This window comes from Mchenga conophoros, linkage group LG15 (assembly GCF_057382185.1).
Source record: "Mchenga conophoros isolate Kocher_MC1m ecotype Shallow Benthic linkage group LG15, M_conophoros_male_GT1.1, whole genome shotgun sequence".
Taxonomy (NCBI): domain Eukaryota; kingdom Metazoa; phylum Chordata; class Actinopteri; order Cichliformes; family Cichlidae; genus Mchenga; species Mchenga conophoros.
The window spans coordinates 33,505,731-33,528,296 of NC_140540.1; the positions used below are offsets into that span (position 1 = coordinate 33,505,731).

The following is a 22,566-nucleotide window of genomic DNA, read 5'->3' on the forward strand; positions in this document are numbered from 1 at the left end:
CCCTTGTTATTGTGTGATGAATTCATATAAAAGATCTGGAGTTGATTCCAAAAGCTGATCTTGCATTTCATAGTTTTTAACATGAACTCTTTAGGCCCAAAGAGTTAATGCAAGTGAAGGATGCTATAATTAAGCTGAAAAACTATAATAGCAAAAAAGCAACAAATTTACAATTGTGAAAATTCATATTAACATTAATAATTAACATCCTGAATTACATTAGTCCAGCCAAGAATTAATAAATGCATGAACTAGTTTTTCAGCATCACTCTGAGACAGGGTATTTCTAATTTTAGAGATGTTACCCAAATGGAAGAAAGAATGTGCATTGAAGGACATGTCCTGGTCAAAAATGACTCCAAGGTGCCTCACAGTGTTACTGGAGGCCAAGGTAATGTCATCCACAGTAAGAATCTGGTTAGATACCATATTTCTAAGATTTTCAGGGCCGAGTACAATAACCTCAGTTTTATCTGAATTAAGGAGCAGAAAGTTAGCGGCCATCCAGGTCTTTATGTCTTTAAGACATTTCTGCAGTTTAACTAATTGGTGTGTGTTATCTGGCTTCATAGATAGATAGAGTTGTGTGTCATCAGCATAGCAGTGAAAATCTATGCTATGTCTTCTGATGATACTGCCTAAAGGAAGGATGTATAATGTAAACAGAATTGGTCCTAGCACTGAACCCTGTGGAACTCCATAATTAACCTTAGTGTGTGAAGAGGACTCAACATTTACATGAACAAATTGGAGTCTACTAGATAGATATGATACAAACCACTGCAGTGCAGTACCTGTAACATGTACAGCATGCTCTAATCGCTCTAATAGAATATTATGGTCGACAGTATTGAATGCTGCACTGAGGTCTAGCAGGACTGAGATGAGTCCACTGTCAGAGGCCATAAGAAGATGATTTGTAACCTTCACTAAAGCTGTTTCTGTGCTGTGATGAGCTCTGACACCTGACTGAAACTCTTCAAATAAGCCATTCCGCTGCAGATGATCTGTTAGCTGTTTGACAACTACTTCTTGGTTTTTTATATGAAAGGAAGGTTAGAGATTGGCCTATAATTAGCTAAGAGATGGCTAGAGATGGCTTTTTAAGTAACAGTTTAACTACAGCCAGCTTGAAGGCCTGTGGTGCTTTGCTGATTATTAGAGATAGGTTGATCATATTTAAGATTGGCAGGACTTCTTTGAGCAGTTTTGTAGGAATGGGGTCTAAAAGACACGTTGATGGTTTGGAGGAAGTAATTATTGAAGTTAACTCAGAAAGATCAATTGGAGAAAAAGAGTCTAAATGAATATCAATTCATGAAAGTAGCTGTAGATAATATTACATCTGTGAAATGATTATGAGTAATTTTTTCTCTAATGGTTAAAATTTTAGTTGTGAAGAAGTTCATGAAGTCATTACTAGTTAATATTAAATGGTTGATTCAACAGTGCTCTTACTTTTGTCAGCCTGGCTATAGCGCTGAAGAGAAACCTGGGGTCGTTCTTATTTTCTTCAATCAATGATGAATAGTAAGATGTTCTGGCTTTGCGGAGGGCTTTCTTATAAAGCAACAAGCTATTTCTCCAGGCTAAATGATGATCTTCTAAATGTGTGACATGTCATTTCCTCTCCAGCTTACAAGTTATCTGCTTTAAGCTATGTGTTTGAGAATTATACCACGGAGTCAGGTACTTCTGATTTGAAGCTGCATTTTTCACAGGAGCTACAGTATCCAGAGTCATACGTGGTGAGGAGGTAAAATTATTATTAACAAGATAATCGACCTCTGTTGGAGTAGCATTCGGGTAGCTGCTCTGCTCTGTGTTGGTACAGAGCATTGACGATGATAACAGTGGGTGGATTATATTCTTAAACTTAGTTACAGCGCTTTCAGAAAGACATCTACTGTGATAAAGTCTACTCTCCACTGCTGTGTAATCAATTATTGTAAATTTAAATGTAATCAGAAAATTATCCAACAAGAGTGGCTTCTCGGGAAACACTGTTAAATGTTCAGTTTCTATGCCATATGTTAAAACAAGATCTAGAGTGTGATTAAAGTGGTGGGTGGGTTCTTTTACATTTTGAGAGAAACCAATTGAGTCTAATAACAGATTAAATGCTGTGTTGAGGCTGTCATTTTTAGCATCTACATGGATGTAGATGCTAAAAGGAAGAACAGACAGAAACTCTGTGTAAGGCCCAGGTGGACGATAGATGATAACAAATAAGACTGGCTTTTGAGTTTTACAGCTGGGGTAGACAAGACTAAGCATCGGGCTTTCAAACAAATTAAAAGTCTGTCTTGGGCTTTGGCTGATTAATAGGATGGTGTGGAAAATTGCTGCCACACCGCCCCCTCAGCCTGTGCTTCGAGGTTTCTGATAGTTAGAATGACTCGGGGGTGTTGATTCATTTAAACTAATATAATCATCCTGCTCTAACCAGGTTTCTGTAAGGCAGAGTAAATTGATTTGTTGATCAATTATTAAGTCATGTATTAACAGAGACTTGGAAGAGAGACACCTAATGTTTAATAATCCACATTTCACTTTTTTACTCTTTGGTGCAGAAAATATTGGAGAGCAGTGAGATCTAGCTATCACCTGATGGGGCAGAGACACCAAAACGGAGTATAGGGTTTCAGTATCATTGTAAGCCTGTCATCATGAACTATCAAGTCATGCAGAGCACACTGAATTCACTATGCACAACACCAATTGGGTCCTACCCAGACAATACCATCTTTTTGGCATGCTTATTCCCTACACTGCTCTGGCTTAAATAAAAAAAAGTAAATGTTTAAATAAAACGTGGCTTAAACACTGGTGAAGAATCTCTGGAGCTAGAGAAGAGCGAAATGGCTCAAACCTGCCACACGACTTGCTCCAGCTGTAGCACACCTGGGAGAGTGAACTTAAACTGCTCCATGCTCTCCCTCTTCGAAGATGTTATGTGCATCCCAGACCTGTCAGACTCCACACACAGCATTCATATCTTTTCAGATGCTACAGAGAAAGCATATGGGTCCATAACATATATTATTCACTACATTACCCCTGACCCATTTTCATGTAATGCCAGTGTACTGCAGATTGGAGCTACAAGTTTAACTCTAACAGCAGATAACCACAAGCAAGGTGAACTATATCACTTCAGGAAAGTACAGAAAGACTGAAGTTTCTGTCCTCCTGTCATCGCTAGTACCAATACTACTTACCTTTACTTCTGTGTATGACCAAGAAACTCAGCTGACTGGAGTTGCACTTGGTGAAAAGGGGTGGGCAGGGGGAGGTTCCAGATCCCAAGCTGTTGAGGTAAGTTCAGTTATATCTAGCCAGTATTTCTCAGTCTCAATCACCAGCTCAGATCCCTTCCCTGCCAGCGATGGACAGATCAGAGGCACTTTAGATTCTTTACTTCTTCCACCAGATACGTGATGTCATACTCCATGCCTCCATCATCCTGTTTGTGGGAAGGGCATGGGCCTAGGATTCTATCACAGACCCAACAGTGGCTTTCCCTTTGAGCTGGAGTAGATGCACCAGCATCGGCTGCATAATGGCCTGGATCATTTTTTCCAAACCAATTTGAAGGCTGGCTGTAGCTCAGGAGATTTGGCAGGTCGTCCACTAATTGGAAGGTTGGCTGTTCTAGTCTGCATGCCAATGTATCCTTGGGCAAGTGTTCGTATAACATTGTAGCCCCAGGGTGACTGTGGCTATAATGTAGCTTGCCATCACCAGTGTGTGAATGTGTGTATGAATGGGTGGATGACTGGTTGTGTAAAGCGCTTTGGGGTCCTTGGGGACTAGTAAAAGCGCTATACAAATACAGGCCATTTACCGTTTACAGGCCATTTAAATGGGTAAATGGGATAAAACATTTTGAGTACTCCAGTAGAGTAGAAAAGAACTAATCCACTTACCATTTACAATCCAAAGGTAGATTTGTCAACCGGAGGTTGGACCACAGGACCTCTGCCCCTGACCACCGCCCAACCCACAAAATAGACCAATCCCACTGCAATGTCTCCAGAAACTGCATAGTTGAATGGTGCTGTTTAGCTTGACCGTGTTAAACAAACACTGCCTATCATGAGACATGCAGTCAGACCAGTCAAGTGAGGAACAATGGAACTTGTTCTTACACAAAAGGAAACACTTGAGGCATTAGTGGCCTGCTCTATGGAGGTAAATAGTTTCAGTTCAAGCCTCAAAGTGATGAAAAATATTGTATCTGCTGATCCAGCTTTCACATTAGTATTTGTACATAATATGAGGAGGGATGGGAATGTTGTGCAACAAAAATTTAGAACCGGATGCTCTGAAGTTAATAGTCTCTGAATGATTTTTGTTTGTTTTTTGTCTATTTGAGGTCTTTTGGTGTCTCTTTATTGTGTGTCTTTTTGACTTTTCTCTTTGTGGTCATTTTTTTTTTTTTTGGAGTTGTGTTCTGTCTGAGTCTGACTGTCTCTGTCGGATCTATTTGCAGTCATTTTGTGTTGTTTGTGTCTCTTGCCATTATGAAACAAGAAACGTTAACTTCAAACACATATTTCTCACGGGCTTAGTGCTGTATATAATAATGACTTGCTTGTTGAGCAGAGTCGGTTGGTGGGCTTCACTTTTTGTCCGTCCTTCTCGGCGTTTCCTCCGCCCTCCTGGTTTATAAAAGAAGCGAGCAGCCCTCAGTCATTGGAGCTGATTCAGTCAGGTGGATTGGGGTGGCTGTGAGATGGCGGAAAGAGGCAGAGAGCAGCCGGGGTTAATCCGTCTTTGTTTTGCTGCCCCGCAGTAGAACTTCTCAGTGTCGAGTCCGGTTCGGAGACACACAGAGAATTCGCTTACGGCGCAAACATGTCCTGGAAACGAGCCAGGAGTGGAGAATCTCCGATAAGCCGACGCGCAAAAGGTAGGAGAGAGACCAGTGTCGCTCGGTGAGGGTGAGCCGGTCAGTGCTGCTCCCATGGAGCCACAGCACACAGACACCTCGCTGGGTTCATGACTGAAGCACTGATGAACTTTTTAGCCAACTTTTTGTGTGGAGCTGAGGAATTTGCTGGAGCGGTCAGATATTATGGACTGTTGGAGTTTTCGGGTGTGAGCCAATAAAAATAATTTCTTCCCAACCCTTTCAGACGTCCCGGAGCCGCTGCAGGAGAGTGCTCCCTCCCCGACCCTGCCTGCGGATCATGTGCTCAGCTCCGGAGCGGTGTTATTCCCTGGTAGCTATTAACCCACATTTGTGTATCATGTGCCTGGTGTATTCATAAATGTTTGAAAGTGTGAGACCTAAGAGAGCTTGTGTGAAGGCTTTAGAACTCCTCCACTCCTGGTGATACTCATTCTTTTTTAAATGTTTCATTTATTTTGGCAAAACTGGCAGACACATGAAAATGTCCTTAACTCGGACCGGATGTCTAGGCCTCTTTCATTTTATTTTCCTCCTTCATCCCTAAAATTTGCACATAATGGGTTTATCTGGCTTTTTAGGTACTTTTGATCAACATGGTTGCCCTCTGGTTATGTTCCCAGTGGATGGGCAATACAAACTCTCCTCAGACCTCAGCAAAGCTGAAGTGGTGGACTTCATAAATTACTTTCAGTATCAGCACAAGTAGGTGGAATTCAACAAACACGTTTTTTTGCACTGTGTTTGTGTGTACAGTGATGTTTGGACTGTTTCTCTCTGACAGTAAGAAACTGGAAAAGCAGAGCATGGTGTCAGTCGTGGCTGATCTGAGGGATGTCTCACGCTCTACCATCAGTTTCATTGTCGAGACTCTACTGCTGCTTGAGGTATTGTTATGATGAAGTGGAGTGTGTGGCTACATTGTGAGACCTTTTCAAGATGATGGTTTACTTTTTTTAGACTGAAGTTCTATGCTGAAATGCTTTTAGACATGCTTTTATTACCCAGCAGGCTGCTGTTGAATTGTGATGAATATGAATTGTATTATTTACTTTTTTGTGAACAAAGTATAAACCCCAAAGTACTCTGAAGAATTTGAGTCCCAAATAATAATGAAATATTGTTTAGACGTCAGCTGTCTAACCTGTGGAAGGACAAAAATGTAGAAACCCAGAATGAAGGTTTTCATTTAGCGATACATTTTTTACATTTTATGTGTTGTTGCTTTTGGGGAGTCAAATTGGAGAAAATGTTGCATGAATCTAATGCCTGAAGAATTGAAGATGAGGCAAAGGGTTTCAGAGATGTTTGCGTTTACTTAACCAATGAAGCCATTTTAAAAACTCTTGCTGCTGTGTGATTGAGTGCTGTATGAGCAACCATGTGTTTTCATTGAGGAAAACAAAGAATAATTGTTGGTGCAAATTTTTATTTTCCTTTTTTTTAAAAATTTTTTTAAATTTTTTTAGCTACAAAAGCGCACAGTCCACACTGTGTACATCCTTCAGCCCAAAAAAAAGGATCTTGAGAAGCTAATGCTGAAGCTGCTGGCTCCATCGAAGGATTATCCTGCTTCTTTCAAAGTGAGTATATCAAACTGTTATGCACAGACTTTGTTGAGATTTAATGTACGTGAGCAGTTCTGATCTCCTTTTATAAACATTTTGTAGAGGGTCCTTCTGAGAGAAATCCCAGAGCTCCAGAACTACATTGATCGAAGTCAGCTACCATGGTCACTGGGTGGATACCTCATGTACCGTCATCAGAGCTGGGTTGCCTTCATTAAGGTAGTGATGCTGCTTTCTGCGAGACCAGTTTCATTTAGAAAGTGTAGAAAAATCACTGTGAAGAGGATACAGAGGGTAAGGGCCTGTGGTCTTGATCACATATCTGTGGTGATATATGGGACAGAGGGAGTGGACTTTAACCAGATGGAAACAATCCCAGAGAGTAAGTGTGCCAGAGGAATGTGATGTGCAGTTGATGAGCCATACAATGAAGATATGAAGGAGTTGCTGTGAACAGCAGCATGCTGAGAAAGGGCACTACAGATGTGATGTTTGCTTTGAGAATATTGATGGAGAAGTTCTGAAGGAGCTTCACTGTGCAATTGTGGATCTACACAAAGTATATGATGGTTTGGACATGTGCAGAGGAGGGATAGTGGGTAAATTATATAGAGGATGATGAAGATCGAACTGCCAAGCAGAAGGAAAAGAGGAAGACCTCAGAAGATTCATGGATGTAATGAGAGGGGTTGGGGTGACAGAAGACAATACTAGTGATAGAATAAAATTGATGCAGGTGACAATTGTGAGCCCAAAAGGGATCAGCTGAAGGAAGAGAGAAACGCCTGTATTAAAATGCTGCTGCTTCTCTGGGGAACAACTTGTCATGCACCAACTGTAGCAAAGGTAGCTACAAATATGGAATTTAACATGAGCTTTTCTACTTGTAATGTGTGCATCTATAAAGAGGTATGAGTAAGATGAAGAAATGAATGTCTGTCCTGCCTGTTATTTAGATATATGACGATGTAGTCATGTTTCCTTTCCAAAGCTTTTGGTCATAGGAATAAGCTGGAAGAGCAGCTGAAAGTTCAGTGTTTAAGGATACTTTTTTTTAATGGGTGATTATGTTGATGATTGTCTGCTCCAACCAACTTTAAGCCAACCATTCTAACTAATTTGTTATATTTGTTTAACACAACCGTTAGTCTGATAGCAAGACTTAAGAATCAGTCTTATGATTAATCGGGGGATTTGTGTGTATGTTGAAATGTTTCTGCTCAAGTGTGACGTGAGAAACGGTCTCTCTGGTAATCCACTAATAACTAACAATAGGTCAGAATCCATTGAATATTTATTGCGAGCATAGATGCAGAGATCTGTTTGAGCAGCCAGCACCTCTTATTGGTCACCACCATGAAGCTTGTGCAAATGCCTTGCATAATGAGCTGATCTTATTAGCCATTGAAAGGAGCCCTCTTTCCATTAATTATCCATTCAGTCATATTCAGCTGGGCCATGACTGTTAACTGTGGCACCTCTTTGCCTGTGGGGAAACCTATTTAGGATACTACTTGGGATACAATCCCCATAGACTGAATTGGGATTTGGTTAACTTAATCGACTGTTGACATAACTAAATCGGGAAAATGAGTAGCCTTAAACTCATGCTCACCTTAAAGCTGTCTAAAATAAACAGTAGTGAAGTCTCATATTGTGAAATCCTGGGTGCACAGATGTATTTTGATGATCTCTGACTCATGCTGCTTCCTGCAGGAGATTGATGCATTTGTCCAGGAGTTTGTGTCTGTAGTCCAGCGGCTGCCTTCATGCATCTCTGCACTGCAGGCTCTGTCCAGGCTGCCACTGCCCACCACCGTCAGCGAGCTCCGGCAATTCTGCTTAGGCACTGAAGCCAAGTTTCAGCAGCTCAGGAGGTTAGAATTGCCCCTTCTTGGTTATGATCTTATCAAGCAGCTGCAGTCTAAAAAAGGGTGTGGCACTTTCTTGTCTGCAATATTTTTGTCAATCAAATATTCACTGAAATATAAACCTTATAGCAGCAGGACGGCAGAGGGGGATGTGCACAGATGCTTGTTTGGTGTAACACTTGTTTTGTCTTGTATTCATGGTATAATATTAGTACCATCAAGAGTAAATAATGTGCTCTAGTTGCTAATTCGGGCCCTATACTAGGAAACTCATTCAACGTGCTGTGGGTATCTTTCTGTTATGTGAAGCGGCTTACTCTAACACTGTCGATCAGGATAAACTGTTTCAGAAAGCTGGTTATCAAGTTAACCCAGGGTTACCCCTGCACGTTCAGATGAAAGAGGTGGTGTTGGCAGCTTCTGACCAATCTAGGGGCGTTTCACAGGTAAACATTAAAGCTTACTGTCCCACATGTATGATGTGATCAGGGAGTTGGGGCTGGAGGAGCTACTGAGGAACTGTGAGAGTTTGGTGGGGAAGCTGCGTTGGCCTGACAGGGAGCCGTGCTTCCAGGATATGGCTGGAACTGCCCTCTTCACTCAGATGGCCTTTGATATGCTCCAGAACCACAGCAGGTACTGCAGGCAGCCAGATCTCTGTGTCAAGTCATGAAAATGGGTTCTTTATCTTAATCCACCAAAAAGTCCATACAGCAGTTTTGTAATGATCCCATTTCACATCAGCTAAAGCAAAATGCCAGTATGACTAAGGATTATCCAAGATTAATGTTGTTTGCTACTCTAAGAAACTGTATCGGACGCTTTTAAGAGTTGATGTGCCATTTAATTACAGGATAACTGCTGCTGTGGAAAAAGTGGAGTTGCTGTGGCAGCAGCTGTTTTCTAAAGCTCGTTTAAGGCTACGTGTGTTCCAGTTGCGTGATAATGCGCTGCAGGTGGGTCTAACAGCGAGTCCACATGTAATGGTTTCCTTTAAAAAAATTTTAAACCTAGTGGTCTAAACCAAAACCTAAATGACCTGAGTCACTTTACTCGGGCTGTTTTGGTTTGAGCAGAGTGGGGAATGTTTGACCACAAAACTGAGTATCCACGGGACAAATGTGGCTTTGTACATCTGGATAACCTTAAAATATGAACTATTAAATCATTTTCTGATTGTGAATTGTCAAGGGTGCGGTTCTCATCTTTAAAAATGGCCTTGGGCGTGTAGCTAAGTACAGAACTAGATAAAAGTACAGATAATCGTGTTAGTATAAACGGCTCAGTGTTTGTGGAAAACTACTTTGAGTGACCACTTGAAGAAAATTATCAGCTCCCCCAGTAACTGGGGAACAACAACCGATCCGCAAATAAAGGCAACCGGATGTTGGGTTTTCTTGACGCTTGCTTACAGGTTTCTGAGAAGATTGAAACTCTTCTTCAAGAGAAGATCCAGCCCTTCAAAGTAGAGATTGCCAAGGACCCTACAAAAGCTGTGATTCTGGTGTCTGAATTTGAAGCATCCATCCACACTCCTGCTATGGTATGGCTTTAGCTTGCATGTTATGAATCTTACCTTGCAACATAGATCGACCTCGATTAGATTACACCACGGTTTAGTTAAATCCTAGTTGTTTGTAACATTAGTGTTGCTAACTGTGTTACGGATGCTGTTAACTTATGCTTGAAGTAAAGGTTACCTCTCACCTACCAGGCACTTGTTCGCTGGGCTGAAGATGTAATCCAGGCTTCAGCAGAGATTCTCCCCTTGGACAGTCAGCCCACAGGGAGCTGGGCTGCAGATCTGGAGAGGCTGAAGGACAAACTTGACTCTGCCGTGAACTTGATTCTGCAAACCCTCAGAGCAGTTTCCAGCTACCATCGCTACTACAGCAAGGCAAGTTGTGGAAAACTTACAGACGCGGTAATACCAAGTGCTCGTAACTGTGGCATGAACATCAGCAGCGCATTTGATTCATTGGAAGAACTTTTGTTTTGGAACCTAAGCTAACCATCAACAGCTTTTTGTCTTGCTCTTGTGAGGTAATGCTTGCCACGTTAAACAAAACAACAAAAATACCTTTACTGACTGTAATCACTGACAGTAGTTTTTATTTTTTTCACTCCACATGTGCCAGACATCCTCTTTCAAATCACACTGACCTATCATCCAACTGGCTTACTAACATTTTTCTATCATCCTGTGCTGTCTAATTACAGCCGGTGTGCATTTTTAATTTCAAGGACAAATGCTTTTTAACTACTTAAAGATGATGTTGCTCAAAAATTTGAGTCTTTGTTATTGCCATACCTGGTTACTGTTGTCTAAAATAAATTGGCCCCACCCCCAAGAATAGCAGAAATTATGCCGTTTACCTGTTTAGGCCAGCTGCTGGTACAGTCTGGTCCTTTGCCAGAACTTCCTCCAGGAGCTCCTGTCGGGTGTTCGTGAAGAGGCTTCCTCCATCCAGCTGCAGCAGAAGAACTGGGGGATGATGCCTGGGTGGAGATGGAGGCTGTCCACTTTTCTGAAGAACAATCCCCCTCCAGAAATGGAGGAGCTGCTCCATCTGTCTCATTTGGCAAATGCAATCCCAGATGATGAGATCCAGCAGATGGGGAAACAAATGTCTCAAAGGTGATGTGATTGATTCCATTTCAACTGTTGTGTACAAAGTCGTACCTTGAGTGCAAGCAAATAAGGTGTGCGTGTGCATCAATTATCAACTTTCTTGCAGTTTTGTGCAAAAATTTGTTGAAAAGTAGCAGCTTTCTGAGACATCAGACATGTCAACCACTGCCGTTACCAAATGTCATTTATGGGCTGTTAGCAGGAAGCTTGGTCCTCTTCAGGAAAGCAGACTTGGTTAAAAACTGAATATGTATAAGTATGTTGTCCTTTCATAAAAGATCATCCAGTGTGTACTCTTGTAGGAAGGGTAAGGAATGAAGCACTCAAGTGCAGCTCCTCATTTTGAGAATTTGACCTGCTATGATGCTATGAATCAACTTTATTTTTCAATACTAATTTACTCAAACTTGAATGAAATATTCTAATTTGAGCTGCTGAATTTGTGATTTGCATGAGTTACAAGCCACAAAAAGAGGTGTACCAGAGATGAAATCAATTTCTATCAAAGTTTAACCTTTTAATTAAATGATGAGAAACAAACATTCATCCATTTTGTTTAGTTTTTTATTTTTTTGTTGACACTTGAGTGACTTTTTGAAAGATGAAATGTCTTCACTTGGACTCAGAATCGCCAAAATGAGTCTTTGCTGGGTGAAATATCACATCTAGAAGTTGTGTCCGTTGTGTGATCTATATTTTTATCTTCAGTTGAACAACTGATTCAGCAATCAAATGCAAGTTTGACAGATGATGGCAATTTAAATGGTTTTACTCCAGTGTTGTTGTTGTCGTCGTCTGTATTCATTGGTCCACTGGATTCTTTATTTATTCATGCTGTCACTGAATCATATAATTTATTTTCTCCTTTAGCAGATGGAGTAATATTTGGAATAGATTTAATCGGCTGATCAGCGTTTGTAGCTTATGGCTGCTCAATTAGTTTTGATCCCATCACCCATTCAACCCAAATATTCAGTATGTCAAATAACATTTGACAGTTTGGCTGAGCAGCCAGCCACACCAGTTTACCACATTAATTTTTTTTTTTTCTGGTGCCATTATTTCATTTCCTATTTATTTTTTATTCGCCAGGTGCTTGACACTGAGGAAACTTCTAAGCTCTTCAGGACCAGTGGCTGTCGAACAACTCCAGATGGCCCTACAGTGGCAGTATGAGTTACTGAGGGGCAACCATGTGAATCTCTTATCTGCTGATTCTACCACGTCAAAACCTGTGCCACACCATGTTTCAGAGTCAAACCTCGCTAAATGTAAAGGTGGTAAAGAAGTTGCCCATGTCTTTGGAACATCTCCCTTGTCCGGAGGTTCAGGGTTGGTGTCAGCTACGGGCAAACCGTCCTCCCCGTTTGCTGCAACCAGAGACTTTGCAATACCTGCCTCAAGCCCGCCTCAAATCCATGACATTATTTCCAGTGTTTCAGATAGGGCTCACAGAGAGGAGCATGACTTGGGCTCTATAGGAAGCTCTCCTAAAGCTGATTTGCTGAATCAGTTTGAGATCAAAGTAAAGCGCATAGCTGCTGTGTCCAGTAACCCTTGGCTTAGCTTGCCGGTAGAGGATTTGGAAAACTCTTACACTGTCAGCAGTACACAAAATCCAGCACCTCAAAAAGTTGATCACGATTCTTCAGATGAGCATGTCAGTGGCACCCAGGCTAGCAGGTCTCAAATTCAGCCTACACCGGAGGTTTTAAGGAGCACAGAACCCAAAGGATCACAGAGCAGGGACTGGATATTACATCCACAAAGTTGTGTGGAACATCCTGAACTAAGTCCCATTTGCAGTGTTCTCTCCAGCACCGTTATTGAAGGAAGAGACAAGTCCATCTGTTCCACAGAGGGGGTTCCCACTCTACTCTGGGATTCTTATGACCTCCATGACCAAAATCAAGATGATGATGATGACGATGATGATGATGGGTAATTTGTTTGGCTTCAAATGTCAAAATGTCGATCAGTATGTTGCTTCTCCTACAGTGTGCTATTCTCAAAGAAATTTCAGCAGTGGTATTGAAATTTCAGTTGTTACACAGATCCTACACGAGTAATCTTTTTTTAATTTATATTTTTTATTGTTGGTCACAAGTGACAAAATAATTAGATTTGTCACATAAGGGGACTCTGATTTATTGCAATTTATGATGAGGACTGATCAGGCATGATCACCTGCCAAACTGCATTCTGAACCAGTAAAATTCCTCCAGTGGCACCTACTGTTACATTTCATCATAACATGCAGACACTGTATTGTCTACTTTGATTCCTTATGGCAGCAAATTAATGAGGGTCAGATGAAAGAGTTGAAGGAAGGATGGTAAACTGGGAAAAGGCAAATTGAAGAATTGCCTAATGCCTTATTTTATTTTCCCCTCACAACTTTTCAGCGAGTTGTCCATGAAGGACTGGGATGTGAAGGAAGAGGAAGGTCTGAGGGAAGTGGAGAATATCTTGGACAAGGCTGATGAAATATTAGAGGTGAGAGGGGGATCGTTTGAGAAATGAAGACAGTGCTGGTTGTTGTGACTTCTGGACAGAACGGATTCCCTTTCAGTCGATTCACTCGGTACAACGCATAAGTATGGGATATCACGCCCTCGCGTGTCCAGTGTACCGAGTGAATCGACTGAAAGGGAACAGAAGTTATAGACATAACTATTCGTTTTTATTTTGCAGGAGGAGGAAAATGTTCTGGCTCAGGAAGCTGTGCTAGATGCACTGCTGAGGACAGAGGACAGGCAGGGTGTCTGGCGATTGTGTGATGGTGAGGACCAGCTTGATACGGTGGGTGAAGCATCTAGCAGATCAGTTCTTTGTTACAGATTCTATTCATTTTCGATATCGGTTTGTTTCAGTTACTCTATGCCTCTATGGCACGGAAAAAGAGGTAAGTTACACAAGGCACAGGTCCAGGGATGTCTTTGGACTGTAAGAGGAAGATGGACAAAATGTGAAACTGATGTGTGGTTTATAAACTATTGGGGGAAACCTGGTCTTGTTAGGAGAGACGGGATTTATCCCACTTTGGGAGCAACTCTCCTTTCTGGGAAATCTGGCTAAATTTATTAAACAATCCAAACGGGAACCCAAGTTGCCGTCTTACACGCCTCTCTGCAGCGTCTCCTCTTCTGTCATTCCCACAGACCGTCTACATTCAGATGATCAAAACACACTTGCAGTTTGTTTTTTAGGATTTTATATCAAAGGACTAAATAAGATCCTCTGAAAAAGAGCAGAGTTTATTGAACAGTCATGCAAAAACAAAGGAGCACATAACTACACACAGAATAACGAGACAAAGCAACCCTAGGGTTTAGAGCCTTAAGCATATGCACACGTAGCAGAAAGCTAGAGAAAAAGACAGAAAAAAGAGTGACAGACTAAAGTAAGAACTCCTGGATCCTCTTTAGGGTGAGGAGCCTCTGACTACTCCTCTATGAAGTATAACCCATGAGTTGTACAGCTTTCAGGGTATTCTTTTCAGGTTTATATTTATACTCTCCTTTTTGACAGATCTGTTATGCCAGCCTTTTATAGTAAGAAGTAATTAATCTACTTGATATTTTTATTACCCAAAAATAAAAATTTATTTCAGTAATTATTGGTTTTCTCCAACTTCAGCCATGATTCATAGTAATCACCAGGTGGACCCCTGGATTTTTAACCATTAGAGGAAAATTTAATTGGTCATTCCCAGATGTCATGAAGTACAAGGACTTTGGAAACTGCTGTATAGTCAGCTCAATTATTGACTCAACTTCAATAATTTTATTTCCTATGATTTGCATTTGCCATTCTTTCACATACAGTGTAATATTACTTTGTCCTGGCATGTATTTAGTTGGCAGGTAACGGTAAATAATTTTGCTCTTCACCAAGAAGATTGTCCGGCCATCAGTTTACGCCCTGAAGTTAAAGTGCTTTGGTTAAATGATCTGAATTTGTCTGGCAAGTCTACGTCTGCAAGTCAAGTCGGCTTTATTTGTATAGCACATTTAAAGGACCTCAAGTGTCGGCCAAAAATGAATGAATAAATAGGCTTTTCTCATAAAACAAAATTCCCCAGTAACATGAAAGACTCCGTGCCAGTTCTCCCAAACACTTTACTGCAGTTGTTACAGCCAGTGGCACAATGATTATTAGGTATGTGAGGCAAATACTTTTTTACACAGAGCCAGGTGGACAACTGTCATCTTTTGTAGCCCGGTTGTATTGAGCTTGTTTCAAGTAGTGAAACAAGCTTGTTTCCAGTTTTGGCTAAAATATTTTTCTTATGTAATTTGCAAAGTACTGTGCTATGTTGAAATGGCTAAACCCTCATCATCAGAGGCTGACAGACATGCTGGGGTTTGTCTTATAAAATGTCTGACTCAAATAGATGTTGATTCAAATAACTTTTCATATTAAATACAAATGTCAGTAATCTTTAGCTTGTTAATGTCTAACTCACTCCTTATAATTATTGTGCTGATGGTTGTTCTGAAAATAATTCCAGAATAGAGTAGATATCAGCCCTGTTAAGGCCTGATATCAATCTGAGTCTTACCTGTTCAAACCTTTAAACCATGTTTAATTTACTGCTGGTTCCAAAAAATGGGTAGATGATGGCCAGAATGGAAAAACTCAGTTTGCCTGAAGGGAAGCCTACAAACCAGTGGGTAATGTGACAGTAGGTTTGTCAGCTTGTTTTATAGTCCCTTGGTATTCACTATATTTTTCCTTATTCTTTTAAGATGTCGTCCTACGAGCTGGCTGAAGCTGGTGTTCTTTGTTTCGATGACTGCGTTGACTCTGCAGAATCTGACGGTTTCATTGACCTTGTGTCGGCTGGGTCTGCACGTGAAACTAAAGCTAATGCGGATGGGCTTTACAGTGAAGCTCCAACGGTATCTGACAGCAAGCCAGACCTGCTGATGGAACTGAGAAAGGTTCATATCCTGGACGGGTTAATCATGGAAGAGAACTTGCAGATCAACAAGTTTCGATGCAGTAAAGAGAAACTCAACACTGAGCTCTGGGAGAGCAAACCTGTGGGTACAAATGTGTTACTGACTTCACGCAATGAGAGGGAGGCTTCACATTTGCAGCTGGAAAAGGAGAAGAGGGAGGTGGAGGAGCTGGAGAAACAGAATGAGGATATTGATGAAAGGTTTAAAAAATGTTCTATAACTGAAAGGCCTAGAAAAGAACATGATGATCGAGTGCTCTGTGATCTCTTTCCCAATGGTTCTGGAAGATCAGTCGCCAGCCTTGCCATGGATGGGTCTGTGAATACACGTGTGACTAAAATTATTCAAGATGTTTCAGACCTTAAGGTAACCAAAGGGGCTTCACCACAAGATGTGGCTCAACTGCCACTTTCCCAGTGTCAAGATGCTAGTGGTTGTACAACTGGTCTGTCAGTATATTACAAAATTACCTTGAACAATGTATTTGATTTACAGGAACCCTCAGAAGAGGCAGGTGTCCAATCGCAATACATCGATGGGAATGAATTGGCCAGGTCTGCTAGTTTATGCAGTCCAGAAGCATCTTTAATCCCTGAAATGAGGGTAGATGATGGCACCTTTGACCCAGGTGGAAAATCACTCCTTCCCCCTGTAGCTAAGCCAAGAAAGTCTTTGCTTCCTGTGAATGAAGCCCGTGCTGAACTCGAAGCTCCTCACTCCACAGAGGAGTCCTTAGATCATTATTTTGTAGGTGAAGGCCAACTTCATCTACAAAATGAAGTACTTGAAGAGCTGCCAGAGAATGTGCCTCCAGACACCAGCCACAGCTTGGTTTCCAGTCCAAATGTAACACAACATGAAAACGATAACCATGTACCCCCAGAGAACTGTTGGGCATCATTACAGCGCTCGTCTGAAATAATGACTAAAAATGAAAAGATGCCCACATCTTTACTCAAACTACATGTGCAGTCAGCAGAGGAAATCCACACTTCACCTCCTGCAGATGACCACCAACTCGAACAGTCTGTATCCCAAGTGACTGCTGATCAGCCTCTAGAGTTTGACTCGGGTGGAAGAGACGAACCAAATGAAAAGCTACTAGATGGCGTTCAGAGCTCTGAGGCTCTGAGAATCTCTGGGTCACCTGAAAGTCAGATCCAGTTTTATAGCCCCATGACGGAGGTACGTGGGCACATCCTACTTCAGCTGTCACCTTTTTGTCTTCATTTAGAACATCAAGTATATCTCGTATTTAAAAGCCTAACATCAACATTAGTTTTTAGTTCTTATGAAAGCTTTCTCCCAACCCCAGGCTTTTAAATTGCTGTGTGCCATGTGTAACTGAGCGCACATACTTTGAATGTATGACTAAAATGGGGCTTATAGACTAAAGCGCTGGCCAGACTTGAAAACAAATAAAGTTGTAGTCACAATATAAACTTAAAAGATCATTTCAGTGCTTTTGAACCTCTGGAATTTTATTTTTTTTTAAAAAAGGAAAGAAGAAAAAAAAAAAAGCTTGTGTCTGTATCTCTAGATTGCAGATTTCAAGAGTCCAATTGTACTGGATTCAGGCTCTGGTTTGATAAAGGCAGGATTTGCAGATCAAGACCTACCAACCATTATATTCCCCACAATAATTGGGGTGCCAAAGTATGAGGTAAGTGCATTCGTTGTTAGAAGCTTTGATTTTTAACTCGTGTCCCTTAGGTTGGCCCCTACATGTTTAAACATATTTATGGAGCGTTTCTTTTCAAAATATTTTCAGTAAATGTATTCTATAAATTGCCTTGGTCTTTGCATCCTTTGTCTGTTCATTGCAGCAGCCTCATGATGTGTGTTTATAGTCGGTTGGCATCTGCCTACAGCTACTTTGAGCTATAAGGATAAGGAAAACTGGGGATTTAAAGTGTGGGTATAAATATACTTTTTTTTTTTTTTTGTGTCCTGTCTTTGCAGGAAGTACTGAATGGTAACCTTGAAAGAGAGGCCTACATTGGTCACGATGCAGAACACATGAGAGGGGTTCTGACTCTGAAGCACCCCATAAAGAATGGAATCATTCACAACTGGGATGAAATGGAAAAGGTGAGACTCGTGTTTGCATAACAACTAGAAAATGAAAAACTCATGTCGGAATCATTCCCCTTTAGTACTTAAATGTTACGTATATTGATGTGTCGTCTGGAACTCGATTACTGACTACAGGTTACAGCTGTTCCACAGACCCAGCTGGCTGAAGATGTTGGATGTCTTTTCCAGCAATATGAGGCTTAGTTTGAAAGAGGCACGACCCAAAGCCTTTTTGTTTGTAGTACTTGACATGTGAGGAAAATGTGTACATTCAGTTTAAAAACATGTTATTGTGGTCCTGCTGTGCATATATCCATAAATGGACTAGAAAACTTTACACTTAATATGCTGTTTTATTTTGCTACTGCACTGGTTTTAATATATTTACCCCTAAGCCATAAAAGGCTGAGGGGGTATTGTTGTCATCGTGTCAGGCCTGCGGGTGGCGTGTACACCCAGCTTTGTGAACACAGTAACCTGAGAATGAGGTAACATGAGGTGCAGCTGGTAGGAGGCTGAGCAGTAGTGATGGTGGCCGTCAGTATTTTTATCTGCTGTGTTAAACAAAGCGAGTTTACACGTAATAATGAAATGTGCTGTATAAATAAAATTGCTATTGGCATGTGGGAGAGTCTGTACAGCCTTAAAGGCTGCAAAAGTTTCATTTTATACTTGATCGTTACAGGTACATTTGCTCATCTATCATACAGTCTCTGCTGCTTGAAACTTGCTGGCAAAGTGGAAAGGCACAAATGGTTTTCTTATGTTCAAGTCTCAAATATAACAAATCCGTTCAGCAAATACCCTGGTTTTATCCCATCATTGGTCACACAGTGTATATGTGTTGATGCTGTCAAAAGCCTCACTTCATAGGAATATGTTCCTGAGGCTTAGAGGGCAGCTGCAGACCTATTTGTCCCTGTGGATTACCGGTAGTCTAGTTTGAATGTCTGTGTTTTGAGAACTCACCCACTTTGCAACTTCCCCACCCATTAACATGCTTCCCTCAAGAGAAATAAAGTATTGGTGGTTGTCCACAAGCTCATTTACTCTTGGTGCTTGACTTTTTGTCTCTTAGATCTGGCATCATACGTTCCAGCAGCTGCGTGTGGAACCAGAAGATCACCCGGTTCTTTTGACGGAAGCGGCCATGAACCCTCTGAAGAATCGGCAGCACGCGGTTGAGATCATGTTTGAGTGTTTCAACGTGCCTTTCACCTATGTAGCCATGCAAGCAGTGCTCGCGCTCTACGCAGCGGGAAGAACCACTGGTACTGTAGTCGCTCGTCTTCCCGCACTGATTGATGCACACGGATGATGGCTTGTCTGAAGACTTTGTTCAGCTTGGTGTATTTAAACCACTCAAATCTGATCCTATGATCCTACTTGTGCGTATTTGATATAGGTGTGGTGTTTGACTCTGGGGATGGAGTGAGCCACAGTGTGCCTGTGTTTGAGGGATACTGTCTACCTCATGCTGTGCAACGCTTTCCCCTGGCTGGATTAGATGTTACACTGCATCTTAAAAAGGTATTTAGCACTTCTGTTAATGCTCCAGTGTAGGAGCTATGTTATTGATTGCTTGGAAGGCATAATCCCTGGATGGTTCCTAACTTAGTTTAAAGACGAGGCAAAACCAGCTTGCTGTGCTTGTTCTTTAAGCTTCTCCGGGAACAGGGAGTGTGCATGCGTACCACAGCAGAGGAGGAGATAGTGAGGGAGATGAAGGAGAAGTGCTGCTGTGTCTCTCTCAACTATGAAGATGAGCTAAATCGGGGGCAGTCATCCTGCAGAGAGATGCATTACACCATGCCAGATGGGCAGATTATTACCCTCAGCACAGAGAGGTTCAGGTAATGTTGGGGGGCTGCTTCCTGCTTTTTACCAACACTTAAGTTTTAGAAATGATCTTGTGGTCACCTTGCTTGTTGTATAGCACAGACTCTTTAGCAGAGTGTACCCCCTGTTCATCTAGGGCACCTGAGATTCTGTTCAAACCTGAGCTGATTGGACGGGACCATTATGGGATGCACGAAAGCATCTACAGGTCAATCCTCAGCACAGACATTGACCTGAGGCGCTGCTTCCTGGGAAACATTGTACTTTCAGGTAACATTTGGTTCTTGGTAAGGTGTTGCACTACAATCTGAAGTACAATGGTTTTCCAAATTCTGCTTCCATTTGTTTTGTCCTCTCTTCCTGAAGGTGGGAACACTCTGCTGCCCGGCCTGCCTGAGCGACTGCAGGATGAAATCAAAGGCCTGCTGCCCTCAGACATGGGGGGCAGTGTTTGTGTAACCAGCCCCAAAGATAGAGACTTCTCAGTGTGGAGAGGAGGAGCAGTGTTGGCAAATATGCCTACCTTTACCTCTGCATGGATCAGTCGGGACGAATACGAGGAGTATGGACCGCAGATAGTCTTCAGGAAGTGCTTCTGAATCGACTGAAAGGTTGATGGCTCATTTCATCAACAGTGCTGCTGGCTGCTGAGCCAGCGGGACTCAGCTGTTGTCCCTCTCTGTGGAATCTTTTGTGTTTTTTCTTAATTTTCTCTCCCCTGTTCTTTAGTGGAGGTTTCCTGCTTACACCTTATGCACTTCCTATACAGCCCACTAACACGGCAATAAGGAAGTTGATCAAAACGTTCCAATCATTACTATTGTCGTTGCTATCACTATAAAACCTCTAAGTGTGTCTTAAATTCTAAATTTCTGTGTCCCAAGAACTTAAGCCTAAATATATTCATGTTCTGTGATTAAGGGGCTGAAACTGAAGCTGCCCTTTAATTCATGTCTGTCTTTGTTTCAAGAATATGCAATTGAGAAACATGAAGAAATTTTGATGTGTCAGCTTTAAATTGTGCATTAATCTGATATTGTCAAAAACCTTATTTATTGTTTTTGCTTTTATGTGAAACATGATACTTGCTTTTACACATGGTAGTCCAGCTGTAATCTGCTGTGGTTCTTTATGCACTGAATGTTGAGTATTAAGGGCTCTGCAGAATTTATTCTTAAATCTTCTGCAATAATGGATTTGTCACAATGCAACTTTCAATGATTCCTTTAGTTAATACCACATTTTCGTTGTAATATGACTCAGATTGTCATCATAACACATGACAGAATATATTTGTTTTTAATTTCTTTTTCTGTGCAGAATCCCTTGAATGGAGTGGCTCCTAATACTCATCAGATGGGTGCAGTGTACATGAGTTTTTCCTGAGGTCATTGTTGGTTCTTAGACCTCGTTGCACGTGTTGCTCTGGTACATTGTGAACTCTGTATAATTTTTCAGTGTGGAGGTTGGTTTTTTTTTTTTTTTTTTTTTTTTTTTGTGTAGGGGACCATTGTGTGTTTTACATGCATTCTTGCACAAGTTATCCTTTTTGTGGACTCTGTTCCAGTGATGCCAAACTGCTCAATTCCTGTTAAATTCTGAAGAAACAGTGGCAGCCCGTGCTGTTAGACTTGGTGAACATTTAAAGATTTTTATTATTTATTCTGTGCATGAAATTCAGTTGCATGAGTTTGAATTCCACGTGTGTGTCTATGTTGTTTTGGACTTGTGTGTGTACTTTGCATGAATTTTGTATTTTTAAGTGTCTGTCTAAAAGCAGAGGGTTTGTCATGTGGCCTAGAGCTCTGCTCTTATGGGGAAATTACTGAGCGGTGACAGCAGAAGCTGCCGTTTCAGGCAAGTTTGAAGTGAACAGGCTCATGGATTGTGTGGTTCTTCTAATTGTAGTTAAACGGCTGGGCCGAGTCCAGCAGTGTTTTTCCTGAACCATGTCATTTTTTTTTTTTTTTTTTTTTTTTTTTTTTTTTTTTTTTTAAATAAATATTGTAATCATCATCCTGCTGTGCTGACTTTGTTTCAGTTGTAGACGTCCCTGAATGTTGAGACTAAAACGGAAATGGATCTGCTTTTTCATATTTGCCTAAATGTAACCAGTGTGTTCCTGTGTTGTATGATGAAAGGTAAGGCAAGTTTATTTATATAGCACAATTCAACAACACGGTGATTCAAAGTGCTTTAGAAAAAAAAAAAAGGAACAGTAGATAAAATCAGTAGTTAAAATGTAAGTTTAAGAATTTAGGCTTAAAAGTAAAACTGGATTTGGTGCTTTATTCAAATGCAGCTGGGAATAGGTGAGTCTTAAACCTGGATTTAAATAAACTGAGTGTTTCAGCTGATCTGAGGCTTTCTGGGAGTTTGTTCCAGATATATGGAGCATAAAAGCTGAATGCAGCTTCTCAGTGTCTGGTTCGGACTCGGAACTGATTTAAAAAAACAAAAAAAAAAACAAAAAAACTGGCTCCAGATGACCTGGGGGATCTGGAAGGTTCATACTCGGTCAAGCCTACTAAAGATGAATGCATGGACTAATCTTTCCAGGTCCTGTTGAGACATCAGACCTTTTATCCTTGAAATATTCTTGAGGTGATAGTAAGCTGATTTTGTTATTGCCTTAATGTGTTTTTCTAAGTTTAGGTCTGCGTCCACTTCAGTTTTGTTTAGCTGGAGAAAATTGTGG

At 41.2% G+C, this 22,566-nt stretch overlaps 1 protein-coding gene across 4 annotated transcripts; it reads left to right on the forward strand.

The window, feature by feature from the left end:
- The first annotated feature begins 4,692 nt into the window (after window positions 1–4,692).
- On the forward strand, window positions 4,693–21,843 carry LOC146558701 (uncharacterized). Of its 4 annotated transcripts, XM_085247618.1 has the most exons (25): window positions 4,693–4,915; window positions 5,142–5,228; window positions 5,497–5,620; window positions 5,700–5,802; window positions 6,385–6,498; window positions 6,586–6,702; window positions 8,200–8,360; window positions 8,844–8,990; window positions 9,208–9,310; window positions 9,769–9,897; window positions 10,069–10,251; window positions 10,739–10,992; window positions 12,079–12,927; window positions 13,392–13,482; window positions 13,681–13,768; window positions 13,860–13,891; window positions 15,738–16,319; window positions 16,449–17,138; window positions 17,494–17,616; window positions 17,916–18,044; window positions 19,108–19,300; window positions 19,435–19,559; window positions 19,692–19,882; window positions 20,005–20,138; window positions 20,235–21,843. In XM_085247618.1, the coding sequence occupies exons 1-25, from the start codon at window positions 4,861–4,863 to the stop codon at window positions 20,465–20,467; spliced, it is 5,037 nt and encodes a 1,678-aa protein (XP_085103744.1). In that variant the 5' UTR covers window positions 4,693–4,860; the 3' UTR covers window positions 20,468–21,843. The 4 variants fall into 4 exon arrangements, with proteins under 4 accessions (XP_085103744.1, XP_085103745.1, XP_085103742.1 ...); XM_085247619.1 differs by lacking the exon at window positions 13,860–13,891 and having other exon boundaries at window positions 13,681–13,788; XM_085247616.1 differs by having other exon boundaries at window positions 15,738–17,138.
- The last annotated feature ends 723 nt before the right edge of the window (window positions 21,844–22,566 follow it).

Bases quoted from the DNA above. Each gene is read 5' to 3' on its own strand.
- LOC146558701 (XM_085247616.1), top strand. From the start codon at position 4,861: ATGTCCTGGAAACGAGCCAGGAGTGGAGAATCTCCGATAAGCCGACGC. The intron at 6,703-8,199 runs GTAGTGATGCTG...TGCTTCCTGCAG, and splicing joins GCTGGGTTGCCTTCATTAAG to GAGATTGATGCATTTGTCCA. The intron at 10,993-12,078 runs GTGATGTGATTG...TTTATTCGCCAG, and splicing joins GGGAAACAAATGTCTCAAAG to GTGCTTGACACTGAGGAAAC.